This window comes from Anolis sagrei, chromosome 3 (genome assembly GCF_037176765.1).
Source record: "Anolis sagrei isolate rAnoSag1 chromosome 3, rAnoSag1.mat, whole genome shotgun sequence".
NCBI lineage: Eukaryota > Metazoa > Chordata > Lepidosauria > Squamata > Dactyloidae > Anolis > Anolis sagrei.
This window is the reverse complement of record NC_090023.1, coordinates 167,321,592-167,342,815: the sequence shown is the minus strand read 5'-3', so window position 1 is coordinate 167,342,815 and position 21,224 is coordinate 167,321,592. Positions and strand designations below refer to the sequence as shown.

At 41.9% G+C, this 21,224-nt stretch overlaps 2 protein-coding genes across 2 annotated transcripts in view; one reads left to right on the top strand and one right to left on the bottom strand.

Annotated features, from left to right (window-relative positions):
* Positions 1-921, bottom strand: part of REEP3 (receptor accessory protein 3) — an 86,506-nt gene extending 85,585 nt beyond the window's left edge. Inside the window, exon 1 of the mRNA XM_060768931.2 lies at positions 782-921. Coding sequence (XP_060624914.1) covers positions 782-813 — 32 coding nt within the window. The 5' untranslated portion in view covers positions 814-921. The remainder of the gene's footprint in view (positions 1-781) is intronic.
* A 74-nt stretch (positions 922-995) lies between these two features.
* The window catches only part of JMJD1C (jumonji domain containing 1C), a 214,613-nt gene continuing 194,384 nt past the window's right edge, over positions 996-21,224 (top strand). Inside the window, exon 1 of the mRNA XM_060768929.2 lies at positions 996-1,074. The gene's annotated coding sequence lies outside the window, so the exon portion shown is untranslated. The remainder of the gene's footprint in view (positions 1,075-21,224) is intronic.

Genomic DNA, 21,224 nt, shown 5'->3' with positions numbered 1-21,224 from the left:
TTCTGTGGATACAGAGGGATGGGTGTACTTGGATGGGAGATCATCCCAGAGGACGGAACTAGAAATGCCCATCTCTGAGTACTCCTTGCCTTAGTAGAACTAAGGCAGTTTGACACCACTGTAAACTGCCACAGTTCCATGCTATGGGATCATTAGTTTAATAAGGTCTTTAAATTTTCCTGCCAAAGACTGCCAAACTATAACTCCATAATTCCATAGCACTGAGCCAAGGCAGTTAAAATGCTGTCAAATTAAGTCTACAACGTAGAGGCACCCAAAGGAAACCCTGCGAAATTCATGAGGTCTGCCACTCACAACCTTCCTATATCAGGGAGAGTATCACCTACAAAAGGAAAGGCTTGTTTTGGGAGCCAGCTTTGGGAAAAAAAGCGGCATACAAGTCACATAAATAAATAAACAGGAATAAAATAAATAAATACAAAGAAGGGAATCCCTGGGTGTCTTTCACCCTCTGGATATAATAATGTAAGAAAGACAAGGGAAAGCAAACCCCCTGCTCCGTGAAAAGGTAGCCTAGAGCCGCAACCATTTCAGTGCGCATGCGCAGTGGCACCTCGTTATGTACACCTCCCTCCCGGGAACAGAAGGTAAAAGGTGTCCCAGGACAGAGACAGAACCCTTCCTCCCCACACGCATGCGCAGTGCCTCCTCCCCTCACTCTCTCACACTGTGGAGGAAAGAAGCGGAGAGCGATCATGAGGGGAGTAAAGGCGACTTGCTTTCAATCTCGTCCAAGTCTACCCGCCCTCTTTCTACTTACACAACGGCTCGGGAAATAATAGACGACACCATATTGCAGGTCTTGCGGCGGGCGTGCCGTCGTCGCCCTCTCCTCTCTCCCTCCGCGGCCGCCGCGGCCCCTGAGCCGCCTCACCGACGACTGTGACGCTCCGCCTCCTCCTCGCACCTCCAACCTCACAATAGGCGGAGGCCACGCCCAGCCGCTCTCCGATTGGCCCGCCGCCGCCCGGCCTCGTTCCTTCGCCGCCTGCAATCGAGCCGAGCGGAGCCAAAGCGCATGCGTCGCGCTCTTGGACGGCGAAGCGAAGATGGGTATGTAAGGAGCGGCGGAGGTTATGCGCAGGCGTGGTCTGTCCCCTTCCCCATATATCCACGGCTATAGGGTGGCGGCTGGCGGGTGGACTCAAGCCCCGGCCCCGAAGGAGCTTTCAGAAAGGCAGGATCTGATTCCTTATCGCTTTGCTGTCCTGGCTGCCTTTCGGGCAATGCACTGGGAGCCAGTCTGCGAAGGCACCAAAGCGTCGCCATACTTTCCTTGCAAGAGTTTTCTTTCTTGTCCTGGGAGGCTTTTTTAGAAAACGGGAGAGGAAAGCCGGTTTCCTTGGGAGTGGCAGGGGAAGAGGGGAAACGGCCGTCTTTCCTTACCGATCCCCACCGTTTAGGCGTTTGGTTGATTTGTTCCTTGGAGAGGGGGCGGAATTCTTCCCAGTAGATGGCCTTGGATCCTCAGATACGCCGCCCACCCAATATGCAAACGGTTTGCGCTTTCGCCATGCTCAGAAGGAATTCAGACCTGAAGCTTGGGTGGCAAAATGGGCGTAGGGAAGAAAGGGAAGGTCTGAATGTGGAAAAATCGGGACAGAGCAAACGACAAGTGGATCAGCTGACCTTGCAGTGCTTTGAAATATGCTTCTGGGTAGGATCCCCCCCTTGACCGTTGTCCCACAAAGAGAGCATCCACACTGCAGGATTAATGCAGTTTGGCACCGATTGCTCAGTGCTATGTAATCCTGGGAGTTGCAGTTTTACAAAGGTCTTTAGCCTTCTTTATGAAAGAGTGCTGGTTCCTCACCAGAGGACAAATCCTACCATTCCATTCCACTGCGCCCTTGCAATCAAAGAGGTGCCAAACTTAATTAACTGTACAGTGAAGATCAGAGGCGGCCCTAGGTAATTTTCAACTGTAAGCAAACAGTATTTTGCCCCCCCACCCACCCACCCAACCAACCAATCACTGATATATATTTTTTGTTTGTCGTGGGAGTTCTGTGTGCCATATTTGGTTCAATTCCATTGTTGGTGGAGTTCAGAATGCTCTTTGATTGTAGGTGAACTATACATCCCAATAACTACAACTCGCATATGTCAAGGTCTATTTTCCCCCAAGAGTGCCTCAGGAGCGCCCCTGGGCAAAATCAACTATACTGCAAATGCTTACTTTGCGTATTGGGTTGAGCTGCCCCTGGTGCAGATGCACTCGTAGACATTAATCATATGGAAGCTTCCTCTGTTTGCTTCTGGAATATAATGTATTTTTCCTTCCCTCTTACACTAAAGCTAGTCCCCTATTTTTGGTTTTACAGGAAAATTGTGACAGCTGGAAGTTCCTAGTGGCATGCTCTCCTTGATCTGAATCACATTGTTACACTGAATTAACAACTCTATTCCAAGCTCTGCTCCTCTCTCAGGACCCTTCCACACAGTCATATAACCCAGAAAATCCCACAATATCTGCTTTGAACTTTATTTGATGCCCCTTCTGCACTGCCATATAATCCAGATTATGAAATCAGACAATCCACATTATCTGCTTTGAACTGGATTATCTGAGTCTATACTGCCATATAATCGAGTTCAAAGTTGATAATCTGGTTTTTACCTGGCAGTGTAGATGGGCCTCATATAATCCAGTTCAAAGCAGATAATGTGGATTATCTGCTTTGATAATCTGGCTTATATGGCACTGTAGAAGGATTCATATACAAATTGAGCATCCTTTATGTGGAAATCAGAGCTCCCGGTGGCGCAGTGGGTTAAACCCCTGTGCTGGCAGGACTGAAGACCAACAGGTCACAGGTTCGAATCCGGGGAGAGGCGGATGAGTTCCCTCTATCAGCTCCAGCTCCTCATGCGGAGACATGAGAGAAGCCTCCCACAAAGGATGATAAAAACATCAAATCATCTGGGCGTCCCCTGGGCAACGTACTTGCAGACGGCCAATTCTCTCACACCAGAAGCGACTTGCAGTTTCTCAAGTCACTCCTGACATGACAAAAAAAAATGTGGAAATCCAAAATCCCAAACTGTCCACCTTAAGTGGCTGAGGTTTTTGGTCACCTTTGCTTTTGGATGGTTCAGTGGAATTTGCACAAATATTGTTTCATGTTTTATTTAAAATATTATGTGCAAAATTACCTTCAAGGAAGATGTAGATCAAACATAAATTAATTTCTTGTTTTGACTTCAGTCCCTTCTCCAAAATATCTCACTGTGTACATTTATGCAAATCCAGGTATTCTAATATCCCCCAAAATATCCAAAATACTCTTAGACCCTTTCTGCACTGGGGAGAATGTGCTTGTATATGTGCTTTCAAGTCCTTCATAAATTTCATAGGATATAGGGATACTCAAAAATGATTCCTTCCACTGAAACATAGCCTATAGCACCTGGTATTCATTGCTGATCTCCCATTCAAATGCTATCCAGGGTTGTCCTAGTAAGGTTCTGGTGCCTTTACGCCATTTTTGAGAGTTTTGAAACCTCTTAATGCTTGCTAGTGTATATTATTCCTTCTTCCACGAGTCCTAATAGAGAGGAGTTAAGAGCCACTGGAAGCCAACAAGTCTGCAATCTCCACATTCTCATGTCATGTTGCTATAAGAAAAATCTGCATATATGGTAAATGGCTGTGACGTTTCATCTTCCAGCAATGAGAAAACATCTCATAATGTACTAACCTATGATCAGTTATGAAATCGTAACTCTTCAGTTGCTGCAGTAATGCTTTAATGTCAATACAGAAATCATTTTCTTCTCTTGAGTAAGAGGTGTCCATATGTTCCATTTTCAAATTGTTTGATAACTAAAGCTTGTGGAAATACACATATTTCATGTTTCTGACATGTGGGTGCGTTTCAATAGTATTTTTGAGAATTCTTCCTATGCGTAGCAGGTTCCAGGTTTCTCTCTTGCTGGTAGAGATGTCTTAATGTTTCTGCAAGCAGCTCGTTTAGATTGCAAATGTTGATGTGTCTGGATGTGTTAGGGCCAGGTGGGTAAGCAACACCCATAGTGATTGTGTAATGCCTGTGCAAATTGCAGTGTCACTAATCACAGTGTTCCAGCTTGTTGCCCTGATTAGATAGCAAATTACTTGCTGTTTAAATCTGGTGAATTAGATTTTTGCTTGGGAAACAGATCAGTGAGTCCAAAAATAAAAGCCAATGCAACTGTCCTTGAAGTAGAAGACTTGCTGGACAGTTGAAGTGTGAAAAATTTGTCTAAAAACTTTGAATCCTGATTTTTTTTCATCTTAAGTATTTGTCTCAATATTAAGTATTTGTCTCAATATTAAGTATTTGTCTCTTTCTGTCTCAATGTGAGGTTCTAAATCAGCCACCCAATGTCAATAATTGAGTGGCAAAAGGAAAACAAATTGAAGCTAATTCATTCAAGACCAGAGGTACCTTTCGGACCGCATCTCGGCCTATGAGCCCACGAGGGCCTTGAGATCGTCTGGGGAGGCCCTGCTCTCGATCCCACCTGCTGCACAGGCACGTCTGGCGGGGACGAGAGAGAGGGCCTTCTCGGTGGTGGCCCCCCGGCTGTGGAACACCCTCCCTGTTGACATCAGACAGGCGCCCTCCCTTTTGTCTTTCCGTAAGAGCCTAAAGACATGGCTATTTGAGAAGGCATTTAACTGAGCGCTACATAAATTGGTAATGACAACTGGAACGGAACATGGATTACGAGTTTGGTTATGATTCTACGATGAGACGGAGCGGATTATTTAGTGTAACTATATGATTGTGTTTAGTGATATGTTGACTTTTTTTTGGTTATTGCTTATTGTAAATTGTCTTTTATATGTTGTACACCGCCATGAGTCGCCCTAGGGCTGAGAATGGCGGTCAACAAATGCAGCAAATAAATAAATAAATAAATAATAGAGTACAGGGAATAGGGATATTTTGCCTGTATTGAGTGGCACTGTATTCCCCTTGGAAAGTCTGGACTGCAGATTGGGTGTCCTCCCTGCATCCTCACCTAACTTTGATGCATAGTATTGGTGGTGCATCAGGAATGTTTGCACAGTTAACACAAATGTGCAAAATTTCCCAATTCCTGGAAATGTGATACCTTAAGCAACAATGGCATATGCCATTGTTCCATCCCGTGTGGGCATACTACACCCTGGGTGAAGCTGCTTTTGTACATATTTATTTTTAAATATTATAATGGTCAAAAATCTTGGGCCAACCTGGCCAGTGACAGGAAACACATGACTCTTTTGTCCTGTCACATCATTGTATACTGTTTCATCACACAATTCAAAATACAGTTACTAATATACAAAGCCCTAAAAGACTTGGTCCCAGGTTATTTGAACAACTATCTTCTTCCAACTCTTAAGATTCTTAGAAAGCAGACCATTCTCTCTTTTTCTTCTGTATGAGAAGCCTATCAAGTGGGTGGGAATTCACTTGCAGCCTCCATCTTGTACTCATCAATAACTGGTAGAGACAAATTAGTGCTGTCCTCCATTGATTTATCTAGTATCTTTTGAAGCCATCTTAGCTGGTATCTATAACTACATCTTGTGACACGGAATACTATAATTCAGCCTTGTGCAATTGAACTTTACACACCCTTTTCCTTAGTTGGAGGTTGGGCTGTCTCTGTTTTTTTATTTGGACTAGTTTTTGGCATTGAAGTCATTGCGGGGATAATATTGGTTTTAATCTGGTGGGTGCTGATTTTCCCCATTCTGGTTAATACGTTTTATGGTTATTTGTTTAATTTTAGTGTTAAGATCACAAGTTTATTACTTTTGTGTTTTTTTTATTATTCTCCTTCAGTATTAATGTTATGGAAACAGGTGACATAAATTTACCGAGTAAGTTGACACCGAACAAAATAATAACTATTATTATTATTATTATTATTGTTATTATTGTTATTATTGTAGTACAGGTGGTCCCAGTGGTCATTGGTGCACTGGGTGCCGTGCCAAAATATCTCAGCAAGCATTTGGAAACAATAAACATTGACAAAATCATGATCTGTCAACTGCAAAAGGCCACCTTACTTGGATCTGCATGCATCATTCGAAAATACATCATACAGACCTAGATGCTTGGGAAGTGTTCGACTTGTGATTTTGTGATACAAAATCCAGCATATAGATTTCATTTGCTGTGCATTTGTGTCAATAATAATAATAATAATCTTTATTTATATTCCACCCTGTCTCCCCAGAGGGACTCAGAGTGTATTCCAAACAGAAAAGACAATCATTCAGTGTCCGAACACAACAACAATACATCCATAGTAACGAAATTTGGCAAAACATGTTGCCATATGGATGCTTGCATATAAAAAGGTGCCCTAACAGAACATCACCTACTCCCCTCTTAGCTGTTCTGGATATAACAGAATTTCAGCTACACTCCTCTTAGCTATTTTAACTGTATGTTTTGACAGCTGGCAAAGTGTTGGCTTGCTTCTGACCCTGTCCATATAAAGATGGAGACTGGAGCACATATGTAATCAGCTGGAAAATGCAATTGTTCTAAGAGAATCGGCAAAGTTTGTGAGGAGGAGAACACCTAAGACCCCTTCCACACAGCTGTATAAAATCCCACATTTTTCTGTTTTGAATGGGATAGTATGGACTCAGATAACCCACTTCAAAGCAGATAGTGTTGATTATCTGCCTTGATATTCTGGGTTCTGTGGCTGTGTGGAAGGGCAGTGATTGGAACAGTGGGAGCTGAGAAAGCAGGTTAGTTGGATCAGACCAAAGGGCTATTTAGTCCAGTTTTCTGTTTTCCAAGTGGCATTGGACATGCCTATATAAATTTGACAAGCAGAACTTGCAGAAAGAGTACTTTCCAGATTGTGTTGTCTCATAGCTGTTATCCATAGGACTGTAGTCTCTGATCCGAAGGTAATATCATGACAAGTAGACCTAGACAGGTACTGTATATATCAATGTACAAGTTGACCCTGTACATAGGTTGAGGCAAAGTTTCAGGACCAAAATTATTATGATGTGACCCATAGATAAGTCAAGGGTCACTCTACAGAAAGGGAAAAGCCCCTGGACTCCATCAGCATTTCCCCCACCAAGACATTCAAAAAGGCCAGTAATTGAGCAACAGCAGAAAGAAAGGAGGAGGTTGGTACTTCTTTTAGTGTCTCCTTGGCCCCTTACACATAAAATCTACATTGAACTGGATTATATGGCAGTGTGGACTCAAATAATCCAGTTCAAAGCAGATCTTGTGGATTATCTGCTTTGATATTCTGGGTTATATAGCTGTGTGGAAGAGCCCCAAGTCTTTTGCAACTCTTTTCAAAGAGTTAAGGTACTACACTCACATTGACCCATGGATAAGTCAATCCAGGTTCTTGGGTTTGTTATATTTCATTTTACTCAGATTAGGGTAATAAGGAGTTGTGGGACCATTTTAAGTCAGGTGTTGTGTTGCAGAATTAGTGAGTAGCTGCTGCATGCCATAGCATGCAGGAGTTGCTTTGGGGACTAACTCTGCTGTGAAGCTTGTAATGTCTTCCTTCTCGAGTTATAAGATTGTGAAGAGATTGTAAAGCAAAACATCAATATCTAGTGCTGACTTGCTTTCCCAATTGAAATTGAACCTTCTGTTTCCCAATAGATACTGAATTTCCTCATGCTCATGGAGGAAGGTGGGTAAAAGAATACTATATGCCTTGCTTTGAAAGTTTTCAGGCCTTGTTAGAATTACTTTGCAATGTCAGTATATTCTCTAGTTCCCTGGTCTGGGTGTTTTTTCTTGCATGCAAGCAGTTACTTACAGAGAAACATATCATTATATAAAAGGGCTGCCCTCTATGGAAACTAGCCCAGAAGATTTAGCTTTTGCCTGCATTGCCATGGTAACAGGAGCCTTGGCGGAAAGCTGCATTTACATTTAAAGAGACTTTTGTAAAGGTAAACACCAAATGGCAATTAGGTGTCATTTTTAATAGCATGGATCCTGTCATTTCCTGGAATATAAGGCACTGTAATAAAAGCTAGTAAATATATCAAACTGAGGAATAGAAAACGACAACTGAAAAGCATGCAGCTGCAATTCATTTGAAATATAATAATCAGGGACTATCTGGATTTGAAAAATGGAACGTGAAGTAATTACTGCCTACATTTATACCTCTAAAACAAATATGACATTTGTTCTTCTAAGGAAGATGGTAATAAATGAAGGTATGAAGCCACAATCCCTTTAAAAATGCAGTTGTCGAAAGTCCATTCCAAATGATATTTAGTGTTTCTTAAAATGGAGAGGAAGGAACATCAGTAGGTGATGTACAAACAGTTGTGTGCTGCCTTATGGGTAATAGGCTTGCAAACAGGGCTCAGGGTTTTTCAGTCTCATCAGCTTTGGGGCTCTTGCACAGTGTGTATTTAGCAGAAATCTAGCTTGTAACACTTTTGCACTGATTCTTGTGCCATATGCTTGATGGATACTGAACCTCTTATGTGTCCGACGTAAGTGCCTGGCTTGGAACTGCCCTAGTTTATTTTTAACTCTCATCTGCCATACTGTTTTTTGTACACAACATTATTTTACGTTCAGTGTTGGGGTGGGGAGCCTATAACGTTCCAGAAATAATGGGACTGTAAGTCATATCAGCATAACTACAGGGGATGGTTGCGCAGGCCAACAATATGTAGATAACTAATTCTCCCCACTCATTTATAGCTTTTACCCATAATGTTTAGTTGGCTGATTTGTCCTCTCCTTCACGAATAAGTGAGTAACAAAACATTGGTTACTAGGGCTGCTAATACAATAAGCCACTGCAAAATTCAATTGCGCTTACGTTTATGGAGCATTTTCAACATCTTTCCTAACAAAAAAAACCCCTTGGAAATAGGGGAAGCTCCAGACCAAATACATTTCCATCATCTGGGTTGCATCATTGTCGAGAGAAGACGGTGTTCCTAACTGGGCAGAAGTTGTAGGGAGAGAGAGACAAATTTAATTAACCTTTTTTGGTGGCAATCTTTCAGTATGCTTGGTGGGGAGTAGACCTCATTGAACATCAGTTGAATATATATCCAAGTAAATGGGACAATTATTATTTTAAGCACCCTGACAATATGTCATATGTTCTTAAGCTCTCTGTTTGTCCACCATACCTGGCACAAAAATGTCACATATATGTTACCTTTTATACAGGTAATAAAAACTCTGCCACTGAACCTTCTTTTTACAAAGTCTTTTTATACTCACTCAGCTCCCTTTTTTCTAGCTGAGTGGTTTTTTTTGTAGCAGCATTATTGAGGGGAGGATGAAGGAGAGCTCAAGAAACTGGGCTACATTCCTCTGTAATAATATAGCCCACAGCACCTGATAGCTGATGGTAGTTTCCCATCCAAGTACTAAGTAGGGCTCACCCTGCTTAGCTTCACAAGATCAGATGAGATCTGGTGCCTTTAGGGTATTTTGGCTTCATGATATCCTTAGAACCCTGCTATTCAGATATTTTCTCACAAAACCCCGTCTCAATAGTATTTGCTTGCCCTGTCTCTAAACTGGACAGTGTGGAATTTACTGCGCATTCTTTTTTTTTTTTTAAAACCTCTGCCAGAATTCATGAGTAACAACGTGGCAGAGACAACAAAGACATTTCATTCTCTTATCCTCTAGTGTTCTGTATTTAAATCTCTTCTCTGTATTTCTTTTATTTAACCTTGTGTGTAAAAGGACATGGAGGCAGCTGTATCAGTCTGAGCCATCTGGAATTGCAATTTCAGACTGAAACATTTGCATTAACCCCAGATTAGACAAGTTTGGTTGTACCACTGTAAAATGCAAGTAGTTCCTTTCAAGTTACAGTCTGAAACAAGTCTGATCTTATTGTCTGGAAAAACAACATAGTAATGACTTCTTCCTCCTCCTCCTCTTCATCTTCTTCTTCTTCCTCTTCTTCACCTTTCTTTGAAGAAAGCAACATATTACCTTATTGGTGGCATCCATGAAGTCAGATCTGTTTTTGTGGTTTTTGTTTTTAATTGTACATTATCTTCCCTGTTTATTCTAAGGGTTTTCTACACCCAAAGGTGCCGAAAGAGTTAAGTACCTTTCTCCCTTCTAAGCAGAGTTGGAAGAAAAAGCTTCCTGAATTCCTTTTTCTAAAGGAAACATGATCCAGAAAGGATGGGGAGAGTTCAGCATGGCTCAGTTTCAGGACCGTAGCTATGGCAGCAAGGTCTTATGGCTATACTGGTTTATTGCTTCCATTTGGTGTTACTGGAGCCTGAAAAAAAATGTAGCCCCCTATGAATTGAGCCTATAGAAAACGGAAACATTTATCTCCTTCCTTCTGTGTTGACAGCCTGTTAAGATTACTACTTTGTTTGGGCTGTCTTTTCTATTCAAAGCAGAACTTTTTATGACTTAGAATTGTTTTTCTGTCTCAACTCTCCCTCCCCCTTGATCACATTAAGACCCGAATCCCCTTTTAGTGCCTGGGCAGGAAGTTCCAAGGTCATTGACAAAGTGATCCAGTTTGGTGACAGAAGAAAAGGAAGTGTATTAAGAAGACTTCTAGTAATGCAAGCCAAATTCCTAAGGGATGTGGACACAAATGTTGACAGAGCATAAACTCAAATCAGTCTGTCTCAGAATAGCCAATAGTAAGGGACAATGGGCAACCCATTTAGTTCTCTTCTGAATTCAAGGTATTAATGATGACATTTATTTATTTATTTATTTATTTGCTTTATTTTTATACCGCATTTTTCAGCCTAAATCGGCGACTCAATGCGGTTTACAATACAATTTATATAACAATCACAATTAGTTAAAACACAACATACACGACAGACAATACAAGACAAACATTTAAAGCCCTGGACAGCTGGGAATTATGATAGTTGAAGAAGCGCCTCTCTCTAGGTGTACCTGCCTCTGAATTGAGGTCCTGTTCCATTAGAAGCAATACAAAATTTGAGTCTGAGAGTCCGAGAATGCCTTCATTTCGGAGGTCCAACTGATGCAAATGTTGGTTTCTTCCTGGCGTTAAGTCAAAGCATGGCCTTTTATTAAAGCGTCTGTTTCCAATTTTATGCCACTCTGAGATCCTATAATAATATCCAAAGTAGAAGGGTTTTAATAAGTAAAAAGGAGAGGAGAGTCTGAACTTTATCTGGAGAGCCACATTTTGTCCAACTTGTATATCATGCTGGCCACACTGAATAAAATGCCTTTGTCCATGCTGCTTTTCCAGATGGGTTACGTAACTTACTGGGCTTCAGTAAGTAGAGAGCAGAGTGTACATTGCTAGATCACAGTCTTAGGACTGGAGCATTTTTGTATTTAGAGGAACAAGCCGATCCATTTCATTGGGCTTAGTTCCACCAAGTGTTATTTAGAGCTTGAAGACATTGAGGTTTTTTGGGGGTTTTTTGGACTACAGCTCCAAAATCTTTCAGCCAAAACTTAGTTTCTTCAAATACACACACAGAGATTTCCATGGCTTGATTTTGTTTAGATTTGGGCTATGTAGTTTTGCTCTAAACTTTTTGGAGAACTATCATAAAGTAGTTTTTTTAAAAACAAAAGCAGCAGAGGACATCTTTTTAAAAGCATGTTATAACATCAACTGCATAATGACACCTATAGTTGCCTCTTCTTTTCTACTTTAGAAAGCTGGATATCTCCTTATAGAATTGTGGTTTGAAACCTGTGGTCGTGGACCACCAGTGGTCTGCAAGAATTAAAGTATAGCCCACAGTCTCACCATTACTACACCGTTGCAAAGAGAGCAACTGGTCTCATGAAACCCTCTTATAGTGCCGAGGCTTATTAAATATGTTTTTTTTTTGTGGGCAAGCAGATGGTAACTACTGGATGGCATATGTTCTGAACTAGAAACTAGAGCTGATGTGATCTATCCAATGCAATTTTCTGAATCGGCACCCCAGATAATCAAACCGAATCTAAAGTTGACCAAAAACTTTGGTACTTTTGGTATGAATGTTGGAGAGTAGTCCCTGGTCAAAGTGGTCCCTGGTCAAGTGGTTCTTAATCAAAAAAAGGTTGGGAACCACTGACTTAGGGCCCTTCCACACAGTCCTGTATCCCAGAATATCAAGGAAGTAAATCCTACAATATCTGCTTTGAACTGGATTATCTGAATCCACATTCAGATAATGTGGGATTTTCTACCTTGATTTTTAATGCTTTTAGTTGTTGGAGAGTGGTCCCTGGTCAAGTTGAAATATAGCAATTTAAAGCAGCCACAGATAGTGAGATCCGGGCTGCGGATAGCTGGAAACTAGGACCAAGGGCCAAGCCTGTTAGGTGGAGGATGGCTCTGGTACCTAGCCAGCTCCTGAGGATCCGGCGCTTGGCAAGCGAAGGAAGCCAATCTGATGAAAGAATGCTCACCAAGGTGAAGTCACCTAAGATTTTATTAAGCTGAAGTGATAACAGCTTGCGGTAGCCCAATGAATGGTAGGCAAGATACAGAATACAGAAAATCATGCATTTTTATACACTTTACAGGTTTGAAACTCCCACCGCCTCCAGCTCGACCCAGCTTCATCGTGATTGGCTGAGCTGGTTCGACATCATCAGAGGTTCCCTAGAGAGGCGGGGACTTGGTACGCCTCAGCCAATCAGAGAGCGCCGGCCGCCTCAAATTCCCTCTGTTCAATAGATGGAGAGGGGTTGGCAAGCCTTCAAACAATAGCCCGAAAAAACCTACAACAACCCAATAGAAGAGTTGATGATATGACTAAATATCCCAAAAGTGTGGGCACAATGACCCTAATGGGTCTCACCAAACCTTTTATTGTCCCTTACGTTTCCAGTTCCTGAATAAGTCCAAGGGCTCAACCACTAGACTTCCTTGCAGATTCCAACAGAAAGTGTTGTTCATAAAAATGTACAATGGCTGGGAATAAGAACCTTTTCCTGGTTCTTGTCAGCTGGCGAGAACCCAGAAGTGGTTTAAATTTTTTTGGTGGGAAAAAGACAAAGAAAAAAGATAGGAAATCTCAGTTTCTTTATTTAATTTTATTGGTTTAAGTAAGAAAAGGGATAGAGGTGTTTTCACTGAGGTTGCTGGCTGCTGCTGGAGCTGCCTGAAAAGGGGACAGCCGTCCTTGATGTCCAAAACGTAGAAGAACCTGTGGAACTCCCAGCTACAGGTCCCGGTTGCGGTGCCGCAATAAATAAAAGGAAGGGAGGGGTATATTTTCTTGTTTGATATCAAAGTGGCCCTGGTCATAAAAAGGTTGGGAACCATTGTTATACATCATTGTGCTGTAATTGGGATTCTGTTTTTATTTATGCTGCAGTCTTACAGATAGTTATCTGGAAGAGGTTTCCAATTAAATTGATGGGATTTTATTAAAAGTGAATGTTTTCAGGATCAATGGGCTAAGTAGTAATCTTTAAAAATAATCAACCTCAATCAACTTCGACATACGACAGCAGCTATGTAAATCGGAAGCCCTTCCACCCAGGCTTTATGGACTCCCCAAAATCCATAAGGACTCCACCCCACTCAGACCAATCGTGAGTGCCATTGGGACTCCCACATATGACTTAGCCAAATTTCTTGCTGCACAGTTACAAAGCCACATTGGGCTCACAACACACTACATCAAGGACTCAGCCCACTTCATTGAAAAAATCAGCAATCTCAAGCTAAATCCAAATGACAAACTGATCAGCTTCGATGTGGTGTCTCTATTTACTATGGTCCCAGTTGCAGACACCATGGCACTCATCAACCAGAGGTTCCCAGAAGACATCACGGCGCTGTTTCACCATTGCCTCACCACCAGCTATTTTCAGTGGGACAATGAATTCTACGAACAGAAAGATGGAGTAGCTATGGGGAGCCCTCTCAGCCCAGTCATAGCTAACTTCTACATGGAACAATTTGAAAAACAAGCTCTTGAAACAGCAACCAAAAAGCCCACTATATGGTTCAGATATGTGGATGACACTTTCACCATTTGGAGCCATGGAGATGAAGAACTCAACAGGTTCCTGGAACATCTTAACAGCATCCACCCTAACATCCAGTTCACTATGGAAAAAGAAAAGGAAGAAAGACTGCCTTTTCTAGATGTCCTAGTCATCCGCAAACCTGATCAACAATTGGGTCACACCGTTTACAGAAAACCCACACACACAGATAGATATCTACATAAAAACTCCAACCATCACCCAAGTCAAAAAAGAAGCACCATTAAAGCCTTGGCAGACCGTGCAAAAAGAATCTGCGAACCCCACCTCCTCCAAGATGAACTGAACCACCTCAACTGGGCTCTACAGGCCAATGGATACTCCACCTCAGACATCAGAAGAGCTGCAAGACCAAGAACAAGCCACAAGAGTAAAGATGAAGATCCACCCAGAGGAAAAGTGTTCCTGCCATACATCAAGGGAACCACTGATCGCATAGGGAAGCTGATGAGGAAACACAACATACAAACAATCTACAAACCCACCAGGAAAATCCAACAAATGCTACGTTCAGCAAAGGACAAGAGGGATCCTCTCACCTCTGCAGGAGTCTACCGTATACTATGCAGCTGTGGACAAGTCTACATAGGGACCACCAAACGCAGCGCCCAAACAAGAATCCAGGAACATGAAAGGCACTGCAGACTACCTCATCCAGAGAAGTCAGCCATAGCAGAGCACCTGATGAACCAACCTGGACACAGCATTTTATTTGAGAACACAAAAATGCTGGACCACTCTCACAACCACCATGTCAGACTACACAGAGAAGCCATTGAAATCCACAAACATGTGGACAATTTCAACAGAAAGGAAGAAACCATGAAAATGAACAAAATCTGGCTACCAGTATTAAAAAACTCTAAAATTAAAACAGCAGAGAGAAAAACAGGCAGGGACATCTAATCACCTTTCAAGAAGAGTTTGCTCCAGGCACTGTCAGCCCATTGTATGCTAATCAAGGTGGTCAGTTGAAAAGATTCACACCTAGCCCAACTTACAAAAGCCTTTTGTCTCACCCTGGTCATTCCACAGATATATAAACCCCTTTTTCCCAGCTCCAGCAGACCTCTGAAGATGCTTGCCATAGATGCAGGCGAAACGTCAGGAGAAATGCCTCTAGAACATGGCCATATAGCCCGAAAAAAACCCACAAGAACTGAGTGATTCCGGCCATGAAAGCCTTCGACAATACATTTAAAAATAAAATCTATTGGCATCAAGGGAGCTTTCTTCTAAGCAAGTTTCAGGTGTAGAATATGCTTCTAAGCATATTTATTATGTAACTCTTACAGTGTTGGAGGGGGCTTAATCCCAGTTAAGTGTGAGGAAGATTGCAGATTTAGTGCAATTGTGGCATCTTAAGAGGCTTGAAGAATTCGATTTTCATGGTTTTAGTAGTCTGGGGTCTAAGATACATTATTAACAAAAAAAAATCTGTTCTAGTCTGCTCTGAAGTAAGCAGCATTAATTTCAGAGGTGCATACACCTATATAAGTAGAAATGGATCTGCAGTGTAATTAATTTAAACTGTATTGCGAGAATCCAGCAATGTTAGAATTTTACAGATATCAGGTATCAGATAGCCCCCGAGTAAAGCTAGACAATACAGTTTTCCCCAAAGGCTTGGGCATGCCATCTATAAAGAACCCTTACCTTTTAGCAGCCAGGATGGAGGGCCTAGAGAAACCTGAAAGCTTAATACAGATAGGATGTGGGCATGGTGAAGCCTTGGCAGCCATTTTAGTGTAGTTCAGAGCAGGGGGGCGTGGCCTAGTCAAGAAGCCAGCAGGGAATGGCCGGGATTGGTGGAGAAAAAGGGGGCAGAGTTTAGGAGACTGAGAGGGAAAAAAGGAGCGTTGTAAGGCCCGTCGCAAACTAGGTTCCTGCTGGAGAAACCCTTGCTAGCAAGTCCCTGACGTCATGAGCCTGCGCCTCTCTCCCCGCCCCTTTCTCCACCCCTTTCTCTTTGCGAGCGTGGTTTTTCCTTTGCTAGGGCAGCATTGCCCGCATTTTCTCTCAGTTGAATTCTGCCAACTGAGAGAAAATGCGGGCAATGCTGCCCTAGCAAAGGAAAAACCACGCTCGCATGGAGAAAGGGGCGGGGAGAGAGGCGGAGTCTCGTGACGTCAGGGACATGCTAGCAAGGTTTTCTCTCGCAGGAACAGAGTTTGCGACGGGTCTTAGTTATAGAGAGTTGTTGGAGTTTGGGGTTTGAAGAGAAAGGGGGTTAGGAGAGTAGTGGCATTAAGGGTTAGAAGAAGAGGCCTAAGTCTGGCCAGGAGTTTGCTAGCAGGGTAGCTAAAGCAAACTGACAGCTATTAGGAGAATAGCTGGGTAGTAGCAGGATAGAATCAGGCTAGTTTTATCTAGGCTACTGAAGAATCTCTGGCAGAGACACAGTCCTGTTGGGATTCTTGTTTTGTTTTGGAGGGAGATAAGAAACTCTTTTGTAACAAAGATAGAACCATTCTTGTAACCATCACGCTTTTAAGACACAACTTTCTGTAACAGCCAAGATATTGAAGCATTTGTACCCATTCTAATTAATAAACTTTATTGATTATTGTTCATCAAAACCTGACTCAAGTGTGCCTCAAAGTTTGAAGATTACAAAAGCGACTTTTGAAGAAAACTAATGGTGGCAGCATTGATTAGTGATCTGAATAAATCTTTATAATTTGGTCTCCAGCGATTGAGATCTGATTTATCCGATCGTTATAATTGGTGGCAGCGATGCGGGATTGATTTATCCGTTCTTTATACCATCACAGGCCCCAAGTGTTCATTTCTGGTTAGGTGAGAGGAGATTCACTACCCCATCTCAAGTACGGTTGGTGGGAATGAGGGAAAGGACCTTCTCCATGATCACCCCCCAACTCTGAAACTCCCTCTCTAAAGAAATAAAGATGGCCCCCTCCCTCCTAGCTTTCAAAAAACAACTGATGACTCATTTTTGCTTATTAGCATACAGAGAGGAGGAAGACTAGATAATGAGAGACCTCTGGTTGAGAATTATCACTGTATTTGGACTCTGTCATTCTATTTTAGCCCAGCTACCATGACTGGGCTAAAAACTAAGTTTCAGAAAGTTATGCGGGTTGACTGGCTATACAATCAACCCGCATAACTTTCTGAAACTTAGTTGGCCCTTTTAAATCAATTGTGGGTGTTTTATGTTCAGACTTTTATAGTTTTATGGATTTCTTAATATGCTGAAGCAGGTTTTAGGGTGCAGTGGGAATCACGTTATAGGCTCCATTTGGGGCTATCTCTTTCTCCAATTGAAAAGAAGATTCACCAGAGCAAATAAACCTTACAAAAGAGATCAGCTAGGTCCACCTCTCCGTGCCTTGTTTTTCAATTAGTAGTGACTCTGCTCTCTTCCTCATTGCCACAGTTAATCGGTATCAGCTCACAGCCGGTATTCTAAAGGTAGCAGAGGGGGCCTTGGGGAGAATGTATTAACATGCCAGAGGTGCAGTTTGCATTTGAAGGCCTGAAGATAGTGATAGGATAATGGAAGAATAGGTACATTTGAATCAGGGCTAGGCAGTATTGTGGGAAAGGGGAGTTTCCACAGGATATTTGCAGTCGGTGACCAAGTGACATGGCTGTACAGTAGGAAATTCTGGTGCCAACTCTCACCTTTGCTTTTTAATAAACAATCTGGTAGTGAGCTACTATTATCTGGGATTCAATTTCCCCAGTCTATTTTGAAGTCTACTGTAGAATTGTTGTAAAGATTACTGAGTTCAAATGACACAACTGAAGAGACCTAGCTCCTTCCACACAGCTGAAGCAAATCCCACATTTTTTGCTTTGAACTGGAATATATGGCAGTGTGGACTCAGATAGCCTCAGATATTGTGGGATTTTCTGTCTTGATACTCTGGGTTATATGACTGTGTGGAAGGGCCCCTAGACATTTTAAAATCACTATATGCTTTTAATTATTCTTTGAAATATGCTTTGGCTGTCATGAAATGTGATAGTGGTTGGATATGATCCTCCGGTGAAGTTACTTGTCAAAAGGAGGAGAATCAACAGTTTGAAAATACTGATTTTGGGTTTCTAGGATCTATATTGATTTTTAAAATTAGAACCCCAAGATGCTGTAGAGCAGAGTGTAAAATAGAGTGTGGGCAAGAAGGGATACACTTAACATTGAGAAAGGGTTGTTGTGTGCCTTTAAAGTTATTTCTAACTTTGGCAACCTTAAGGCAAACCCATTTTCTTGGCAAATTTTATCCAGAGGAGGTTTGCCAATGCCTTCCTCTAAGGTTCTGAGGAAATACTTGACCCAGGAATTTGTTTTCAATACCAGAACTGATCTTAGTCCAGTCAAAGAAAAATACACTCTTGGTGTCTTCCTTTGCACAAACTGCAACCTAGTGTAGATGCTGTTGCTATTTTCCAGACAGGTGGGAGTCAGAAATCTTTACCAATCTATTGCAAACCCTGCAGAGGTTGACCAGTACTTTCATAGTTATCACCTGGCCACTCCTAATGTAGCCTTCAAGATTGTAAACATATACAATACTAATAACTACTCAGTAATTACATGTAAGGCAAGTAAAGGTTTTTCCCTGACATTAAGTCTAGTCGTGTCCGACTCTGGGGGTTGGTGCTCATCTTCCACTTCTAAGCTGAACAGCTGGCGTTGTCCATAGATACCTACAAGATCATGTAGCTGGCATGACTGCATGGAGCATCATGCATAATATAAATATATTTATATTATATGTAAATATATGCAAATAATCTGGACAATCTAATCTAGGGTAAGATGTATTGTATTTAACTAAAGAGTGACACTGTAAAACCCTGTCTGCATGAATGAAAGTAGTGTGTAATTGATTGCATTATTCATGTGATAAAGACAACATGGAACATTGAGTCCATTTCATGTGTATTTTCAGCCTGTCAGGAAATTAAGTAGAATCTGACAGTGATCTGACACAGAATTGAATGCATTCTCTTCATAGACTGGCTGCATATATAGTCCTTCCTTACCCTTTTCCCTACCCACCACACCAGCTTTTATCATTTAAGCTCTAGTGGTGCTTCCTGTTTTTAGCGATTACCTCTGTATTAATTGGTTTGTTGAGGTAGAGAAAGAAGCAGCGGGTGGAGGGGAATCCCAAGGAGAAAGCCAAGGGGGAAAACATGGCAGATGGATTTTCAGGATTAGGTTCCTAATCTGTCTAAAATTAGCCATGACTAAATCCCATTGACAGCAATGGGATTTAAATTAGCCATTACTCACATCCAGGAGGAAATTCTTGTGAGTTCAGTGGGGTTTCCCCTTAAATAGTCTTGCAAGTGTTTCCCCCCCTGTATTGCCTACTTTCAGCAGAATGCAGGTTTATATCAGGCAGCCGCAGCTTCTGTAAGGCAACCTATTTTCTTTTTGTCATTATCAGAATGAGGTAGATCCTACCTCTGCCAACAATTATTTAACACATCCCATCCACTCTGTTTTACCATTAGGGTAGAAAGCATATAATTTTTTCTCTGTGTCTTTGTTGATGAAGTGGGACTATAATCTACTTTAGGGTGGGAGGAGGTGAGTAAATGTTTTAAAGTAAGAAAGGATGAACAATGATCCTGTGTGGTTGAACAGAGTGATTAATGTGCAGCAGCTATGCAGTTTAATGAAGGAAGGGAACTTCCTCAAGACAACAGGGTAGTTCAGATACCTTTTAGCTCCTGTGATTTAATGGTTAATCTGCTTTAACCAGTTTGCCTTTTTGAGCCTTCTAAAAATTGCACTGTTGAGAACAGTTGAATTATGTGACAAGACTGACCACACTCTGATTTGATAATCAATTACAGTTCTAAAGTTATAAAACCATTTTGTATAAAGCAAGCAAGCAGCATTAATAGGCCTTGATCTCTTTATTAGCCAATAAAAAAGCCAGTTGCCTCACAAAGCAAGATAAATATCTGGAGGATTCAGGATCTCAACCATCAATGTTTATATAGGCTAGCTGTGTTCCTCATGTAGTTGCTGGTAACTTCTAGATGCTTAGTTGTGCTACCGACTAACAGTAAACTGGACAAATATGTTTCCCTACACGCATATATGTTCTGTGCAGTGGTATCTGGGGATGCAGGAACTGAAAAAACGTTATTTACAGTCTGATTATACCCTTTTTTGTACAGAGGTAATAACAATAATAACAACTTTATTTATGTACCCCATCTCCATCTCCCCGAAGGGATGGGGGGGGGGTTACATATGACACAAGTGCCTAAAACAACACATACAATAAACACACAGTACAATACAAAAAAGTAAAGCCAATAGCATATAAAAAACAATTTAAAACTCAGAACAACGCCCAATAACCTATGGTGACAACTGCCGTAAGACATGGCCAAACTGTAAACAGAGGTAACACTTATGTTGATTAACTAAAACTGTGGGCCCGTCCAGACAGGTCCTTTATTGCGGGGATAAAGGAGAGGCAATAAAGGAGGGTCTGTCCTTTATTCTGGACAGTCCTGAATTAATTCACTACAAAACCCTGGATGAAAGTAAATTAGTTTGATAGTGCATTTATTCCGTGCCTTCCTGGAAGGCACAGGATAAATGCACTATTTTTGGTGTCTGGAGTCCAGTCCAGATACCATTCCCACAGCTGTCTGGTAAACTGTGGGAATACCCAATCCCCTCCCCCCAAGCCCCTAGATCCCTTAAAAAACTAAAAAATCTTACGTGCCCTCCATTTGACGCCCCGGCAGGCTCTCCTGGCACATAGAAATTACACGCTAGGAGAGCGGTGGGGGGGGGGGGGGGGAGGAAAATTGTCCACCCCCCCCCCCCCGGCTGGGCCTTCAAATGGAGGGCACGTAAGTTTTTCTTTGTTTTTTAAGGTGTCTGGGAGCTTGGGGGAGGGGCTCCATGCGCTTTCTGGGGTGTGTATGGACAAGAAACATCTGCATTTTTTAAAATGCGGATGCGTCTCAGACAAGGGCCTGACTAGATCCGGCCTGAAATTCAGAAACCACATCTATTGAAGTTTCACTAGCTGCAGTTCTGTTCATTTATACCAGGGGTCCTCAAACTTTTTAAACAGAGGACCAGGTACAGTCCCTGAAACTGTTGGAGGGCCGGATTATAATTTGAAAAAAAGAAAAGAATGAATTCTTATGCACAGTGCACATATCTTATTTGTAGTGCAAAAAATACTTAAA